General features: G+C 43.2%; 1 protein-coding gene across 2 annotated transcripts; it reads left to right on the forward strand.

Moving 5' to 3' along the window:
- Positions 1 to 527: 527 nt before the first annotated feature.
- TENT5A (terminal nucleotidyltransferase 5A) lies at positions 528 to 7,415 on the forward strand. Of its 2 annotated transcripts, none has more exons than XM_012471804.2 (3): positions 528 to 779; positions 1,013 to 1,601; positions 2,714 to 7,415. In XM_012471804.2, the coding sequence occupies exons 2-3, from the start codon at positions 1,050 to 1,052 to the stop codon at positions 3,488 to 3,490; spliced, it is 1,329 nt and encodes a 442-aa protein (XP_012327227.1). In that variant the 5' UTR covers positions 528 to 779; positions 1,013 to 1,049; the 3' UTR covers positions 3,491 to 7,415. The 2 variants fall into 2 exon arrangements, with proteins under 2 accessions (XP_012327227.1, XP_012327226.2); XM_012471803.2 differs by having other exon boundaries at positions 637 to 834.
- Positions 7,416 to 7,621: the final 206 nt, after the last annotated feature.

The raw sequence follows: 7,621 nt of genomic DNA on the forward strand, positions 1-7,621 counted from the left end.
CACGCTTGGACCGGGTTTGTCAATGGAGTAAATGGTCTAGCTAGACACCGACGTTTAAAAGAGAGCTCGTGAGGAACCTCCGTGAGAAACCGCCGAATCTCAGCCGTGAAGATCTAACGACGGGCTGTATCCGCGAAAATTTTAGAAAGTTTCTGCAGTTGCAGGATTTTAGTCGTGATCTGGTTTTGATGACCAGTTATGACTCCTGAGGCATTTAAAGTGTCTCCTCATGGGGGAAAAGATGTGTGGGAGGGGGCGTACTTAAATCAAATGTATGTATAAATACACGCATAGTTATAGGCGCACACACGTATCGACACAAACAGCCCGGGGCCTCGCGCTTTCGGGAGGTCGTCCCGCAACCAGGCGGGCTGGGCAAGTCCGCTGCGCGCCCGGCGGGCGGGGCGGGCGGGGGGCAGGAGGCGGCGCCCTATGCAGATGAGGAGGGTGTGGCGAGCGTGCCGCTCCGGGGCCCCGGAAGCGCAGAGAAGCCCGGTATAAAAAAAGTACTGAAGACGTTTTCCCCCGCACAACTGCTAAAGCTCCAGAGACACTAGCGTGTGCGGCAGCAAGAGCCGCCACCTTCGGGACCACAACAGCTGGGGCGGCAGCGGCGCGGGAGGGGGCGCGGGGAGGGAGTGGTGAGCGCAGGCGGCAGGGGTCTGGGAAAGACTAAGTCGCTAGTCGCTGCCGGAGCGCACTCGCAGCTCCTGGAAGTGTTGCCGCCTCGCGGTTTCTCTCTCGCTCGCTGCGCTCCTAGAAGGGGCGGCCGCCTCCAGGTGACACAGACGGGACTCTCGCTTGCGCTTTCCAGATGCATCAGAGATACTTTTGGTGCGGGGCTGCTCTGCGGGGCGCGGTGCGGGGCTGGGGATTATAAGGGCCTGGGGAGGGAGAGTCTCCCAGGAGCCCCCGGGTCAGGGAGAGATCGGTGGAGGGGGCGCTTTTTTCCTGGCGGGCCGCTGCCCTCCGCCGCCGAGTGTCCTTACCGCTCGTTTCCTCTTCCTTTTAGGACTGACCAGGGCCAAGTGGCGCTCAGTGGGCACTACATGGCGGAGGGCGAAGGGTACTTTGCCATGGCCGAGGACGAGCTGGCCTGCGGCCCCTACATCCCCCTAGGCGGCGACTTCGGCGGCGGCGACTTCGGTAGCGCAGACTTCGGCGGTAGCGGCTTCGGCGGCGGCAGCAGCTTCGATGAGCACTGCTTGGACTATTGCGAAAGCCCCACGGCGCACTGCAACGTACTGAACTGGGAGCAAGTGCAGCGACTGGACGGCATCCTGAGCGAGACCATTCCGATCCACGGGCGCGGCAACTTCCCCACGCTCGAGCTGCAGCCGAGCCTGATCGTGAAGGTGGTGCGGCGGCGCCTGGCGGAGAAGCGCATCGGCGTCCGCGACGTGCGCCTCAACGGCTCGGCCGCCAGCCACGTCCTGCACCAGGACAGCGGCCTGGGCTACAAGGACCTGGACCTCATCTTCTGCGCAGACCTGCGCGGGGAAGGGGAGTTTCAGACTGTGAAGGACGTCGTGCTGGACTGCCTGTTGGACTTCTTACCCGAAGGGGTGAACAAAGAGAAGATCACACCACTCACGCTCAAGGTAAAAACTACCCGAAATGCACTTGGGTCCTGACCCGGCTGGGCTGGGTGCGACGGGAAGCGGGCAGAGGGACATCGGTTAAATGCCATGAATCTGTGGCCATCACGGGTTTGGGCGCGCGTATTTCTTTGATTTTTGATTTTTTAAATGAGTAAACTTACGTGCGTGGACGGTGTTGAGTGTTTCAGTTTACTTGATGCTTCGGCGCTACAACTCTTCTCCAGCGTCCTCCTCTGCCCTCCCTTCTCTTCCTTTCCTTATGTTTTAACTCTTGGCTTTCCCTGTTGGAGTCTTGTCCAGAGTAGATTCTGATACTCGGCAGAATGAAATGATGTAAATAATGTTTTGAGTTATGATCTAGTCCTTGGGAAAAGAGCAGCCTGAAGCAGAAGTGAGTCAATGAGTTTTTTATTGTACTGGAAAAGGTGAATAGATTTCATAGCAGTACTCAGCTGACTTTGTGTTAAAGGTCTATCTTGTGGTTCTCCGTGCTGGTTCATATGTTAAGGGTATAGTGGTATCCCCTACCCACCCTCCACTTTAGTTCAAGGCGGGTTTTATATGATTAGTTAAAATTGTTTGAGGAGGCAGGCTCCCAGAACGTCGTAATTTAGTTTATATTTGATTGTAACTGCAGAGTACCCCTGGAGGAGCACACAAGATACTGATAACATTGATTGCCGCGGGCGTAGAGGGATTGGGCAAGGGTGAGAGGCTGACTAACCTACCGCTGAATGCCTTTCCAAGTCTTGAATGTTGTTTGGATACTGTGTGAATATTGTGCCTATTAGAACATTTTCAAAAAGTAACACTTAAAAAGTTAGACATGACAACAGAACCTCTTACTACTGTGCTACGTCTGCCAAAAGCCTCAAACTATTACCTCTAGTGCCTTTCCCAGACAGTAAAACTACTCGTTAAAAGTATTTTTTTTTTTTCTATTTTCAGAAGACCGTTTATGCCTGTAGGTAGTGTTTGGCTGAAACTTGACAAAACAAAAGGGAAAAAGCAAAATAATTCTCAGCTGTGAGGAGGATGGATTTATTTATTTATTTATTTATTTATTATTGTTTTCTAGGTTTGCTCATTTTGTTTTATCTTTTAAATTGTAGGAAGCTTATGTGCAGAAAATGGTTAAAGTGTGCAATGACTCTGACCGATGGAGTCTTATATCCCTCTCAAACAACAGTGGCAAAAATGTGGAACTGAAATTTGTGGATTCCCTCCGGAGGCAGTTTGAATTCAGTGTAGATTCTTTTCAAATCAAATTAGACTCTCTTCTGCTCTTTTACGAATGTTCGGAGAACCCAATGACTGAGACATTTCACCCCACAATAATCGGGGAGAGCGTCTATGGCGATTTCCAAGAAGCGTTTGATCACCTTTGTAACAAGATCATTGCCACCAGGAACCCAGAGGAAATCCGAGGGGGAGGCCTGCTTAAGTACTGCAACCTCTTGGTGAGGGGCTTTAGGCCTGCCTCTGATGAGATCAAGACCCTTCAGAGGTATATGTGTTCCAGGTTTTTCATCGACTTCTCAGACATTGGAGAGCAGCAGAGAAAACTGGAGTCCTATTTGCAGAACCACTTTGTGGGATTGGAAGACCGCAAGTATGAGTATCTCATGACCCTTCATGGAGTGGTGAATGAGAGCACGGTGTGCCTGATGGGACATGAAAGAAGACAGACTTTAAATCTTATCACCATGCTGGCTATCCGGGTGTTAGCTGACCAAAATGTCATTCCGAATGTGGCTAATGTCACTTGCTATTACCAGCCAGCCCCCTATGTAGCAGATGCCAACTTTAGCAATTACTACATTGCACAGGTTCAGCCAGTATTCACATGCCAGCAACAGACCTACTCCACTTGGCTACCCTGCAATTAAGAATCATTTAAAAATGTCCTGTGGGGAAGCCATTTCAGACAAGCGAGGACAGGAAAAAATAAAAAAGGAAAAAAAAGTGATCTAGCCCTTATTAGGGATGTGTTTTGTGCAATGATGATATGCTCCTGGTTTTAAGTTTGGCAAAGTGTAAATATGGGAGCATGATCTCAAAAGGATCCTTTTCCCTAGCCCTTCCCTCATTCTCCAACTCAATTGGATTCTATCCTGCAAAAGAAGAGAGACCTGTCATTAAAAGGAGCCAGGTTCTCCTGATATAAGAAGAGAAGAAATGTTTGATGACAATATGGGTTTGCTGTATCTGCTCCCATAGCTTTGCCATAGGAAAAAAAAAAAAAGTAGAAAGTTTCTTTTAAGATGGAATTCATAAAAGGGAAAATACAGAGGAAAAAAGGTCTCATTCCAACTTGTGAATCAGTTGAGGAGTTCAGATATTAATAGTAACAATACAGGAAAAGGGGGAACTCCAACATTGGGATTACTGTCTAAGGCTCGTAGCAAGTGCTTTCTGTGGAATGATCTTGTTTTGCTAACAGAAACGGCTTGCTCCAAATGAACAGTAGTAGGTTGGTGCAGTTCTCATAACAAATAGCAAAACTTATGATGACACAATCCATTAATTCCAGCTGTGTGCATAGTTTGCATTTTTAAAATGTAAAAAAGCAAGCAAAAACAGCTGTAGCAAAGAAAATGTGCTCAAGGACCAAAGATTTAACAGATAAAAATACCCAAGTAGAAGAGATAGAGTATATGAAGAGTTATTATATTTGTTACACACCAATATACATCAAAGTGCCTGTTGCCTTCCGAAAATTTGAAGTGGCAAAATTATTTTATGGTTTAATGATTATTTTATTTTATCAGGGACTGCCTCAAGAAGAAAATAAAACAACATATAAGCTTGTGAATGGTGGAGAAAATGCCCTATTTTTTCTTGGCAAATACTTGTATAAAGTTAACATTGTTGATCTGATATTATCATTGGTACATGTGTATGTGTGTGTAAATTATGTATGTGTATATATATACATTTTATAAAAATGTATATATACACACAGTAGATTGACTATGATCTAGAATAATGTCTCAAATAGGAAATGTTTGAATACTGTGTGTTTTTATGTTTTCAACAGGATAACATGAGACGTGGGCATATTGCAATGATGAATTAAAATCCACATTTAAAAAAATTAAATGAAAGAGGGAACCAAGTAATATATTTCATAGGAAGAGCAGAAATTATACAGTTTTTGTGGGTTTTTTTTCTTTTTTCTTTTTTTTTTCTTTGGTGAGCCATAGAATTCCACAAATGGGAGAATATTTGTTTGGCAGAGCACTCCTTTTTATATTGAACTGCCATTTTGACAGTTTGAACCCATTAATTAAAAAAAAATAATTGCATGCCTCCATGATATTTAATCTAGTGGATCATGGATCAGTGATAGGCTGCTTAAATACCCGACTGCTAAAAAGAATTTCTGGTGATCTGAACACTACTTACTAATATTTAAATGATGCGTTTCTGGACCACTAGAATTTAGTAATGTGAAATGACCCTTTTTAAAGAATATTTGCACAATTGCTTAAAATTTATATATGAGATATATATTATATATAACATTTTATAAATCATGTCAATATGAAACATCTTTGATCTGGTTGTCACACTGCATTTAAATATTTAGTACTGTACTTTAAATCACTTTCCATTAAATCAAATCCAACTTTATTTTCTTTTTTACAAAAATACCAGTTATACCTTTGTGAAATGAACTGGCATTACTATTTCAGTTCAATGACAGCTAAACCTGAAACCACCCTTTCTCCCAGCCAGTAGTCCCTCTAGACACTGGTCGCTGAAAATGCATTTGTTAAAAATGAAACAAAACTAACACATAAGAACCTTCCCTTTATGTCGTGAAACAACCACATAATCTCCACAATCTTAGTGGATGACTGCTTGCTATGATAATTCCTCTAAGACCCAATCAGAAGATTTTCATCAACAGTAAAAGAGGGACCACGGGAGAAAATAGTATCCTCCTGTTGGCAGTATAATTTGTTTGTTTGTTTATCTGGGGATCCTCAGATGCTTAGTGCTAGGTTAATCCAGGTTAATCTGGACTACCTTTTGTGCATCTTTCTTTGAAGCCTTAATGGAACCTGATGGTTTTGCTGTAGCAGCTTACCTGTGAATTCTGTCAGAGCTGCAACAGCTCCTGCACTGCCACTCAGTTTTCTAAGGAACTCCTCCTACTACCATCTTGGCTCAGTCTCCCTCACTGCAGCCCTGGGTTTGAAAAATTAATTGCAACTTCCCAGGAAACATTGTTCAGTTTGCTGATTAAGCCTGGCACTCACCTGTCAGAAACCGGAGCTCCACTTGCTTAGTTGTTTCGAAGTTTTCTTAAAGAAAACTATGGGACCACTTGTGAACACAGGAGCAGCTGGTGATCTGCTTTCTCATCTTAACTCTTGACAAATGAGTTGTCTACTATTTTAAAGACTCCGGAGTTCTCTGGCTCTGCCATAACAACAACCTGCTGTTAATTTATGACACAGATTTTTGTTTGGAAGAGCCTATTTGAAATACACTTTTCATTTGTTTTCTCAAATATTTATATTCTTTTCTTGCTTACTTCAGGGTTGGTAGCTTAGTTGGAAGTGCCAGCACCTGGCACCTATTCATATAGAACAGGCTGTACTCAAGACAACTTCCAGCATTTACTTTAAGACTTACGTAATTTATTTCTGTTTCGTATGTACTATAGTCTTGTGCATATGTAGTTAAACGCACAGTGAACTATGTGTCTCTCTTTGTGGATGTGTGGCGTAAAAATTTGAATGTCTAGTGAGAGAAAGCCATGTGTATAGGTCAGAGGAAAGAACAGCTCTCGACTCCCTATTAGCACCTGTGATTTGTTTGCTTTTGTGTTTATCTGGCCTAGTGTGCTGTTTCTTTAAACCAGGAGAAAGTTTTATCTTTTCGAGGCTCTTCTCACCTGTCCAGTCTGGCATGTCAGAGAACACTTAGCCTGTGACAGTGCCATTTTTAAAAGTTTACTTAATTTGCAGTAAATTCAGCTGCCTCAAGAACTCCTACACCAAGATGGACATTTTCCTTCCAGAAATGGGATCAAGTATCTGCTCACTTTGGTATTGGATGGACTAATAATGTACTCCAAAAATGCAAGGATGGAAGAATATCTGTAATCCAAGCCACGGAAGGAAATGAAAAGTGAACGTACTGTTTTTACCACCCCTTTCTGTTTGCTTATTGTTGGTTGCTTCACTGTGCATAAAGTTTTCAATGCAATGCTTGTTAAATAAATATTGTGAACTATTTTGTAAATGAAATGTGTTATGTTGTAAGCTGTCAGCAGTTCAAAAATAAGTTTTTGTTGTTGAAGTGCGTTAGATGAAACCAAAAAGCCAAAAAAAGTAATTTCATATATAGCATCTATTTGAATATAATCTTTCTTTAACATTTCTTTTAGCATAGCCTTTTCAGTGCTAAGAAAGAATCTCTATGTTATATTTTATTAAACTAATGGCTTTATAACAAAGCAAATGGTAAAGTACAAAGTTGGAAGATGTCGAGTTAAGGAGACTTGCTGCAAAGCCTTGCAGAATGGAGGAGGCTCTGCCCGCTGGCTGTCTCTCCCTCCAACCTCTCTACAATCATTGCCTGCTCTGAGGCGTCCTGTTGCAGCAAGCTGCGCCTTGGGTCACTCTTGGAATATTTTGACTTTAGACTGCGTCACAGGCAGAAAAGGAGTTGATGGAAAATGGACTAAAAAACTGACATGTTTGAATCAGTGCTAGAGGGAACAGATTGTGAATTTTGTTTACAGCATCCAATATTTGGATTTTTTTGTAAATAAAAAAGTTATTTTTTTCTAATTGATTTGTGTTTGCTGTCTATAATGTCTGTACTGACTAAAGACCATGTCCTTTGAATCGAAACCTATGTCCTTTAGAAAAAGCAAAGCGGTACATAGAGAAGAGTAGCCTTCAGCCACTTTCTAATTGAAGCACAATAAATGAAAACATCTAGCTTTCAGCCAGCCTGTTGCTGACTGCCTCAATTAGCTCCAAAAGCATCTAGCTAAT

This window comes from Aotus nancymaae, unplaced genomic scaffold (genome assembly GCF_030222135.1).
Source record: "Aotus nancymaae isolate 86718 unplaced genomic scaffold, 86718_ANA_hifiasm-v0.15.2.pri h1tg000040l, whole genome shotgun sequence".
NCBI lineage: Eukaryota > Metazoa > Chordata > Mammalia > Primates > Aotidae > Aotus > Aotus nancymaae.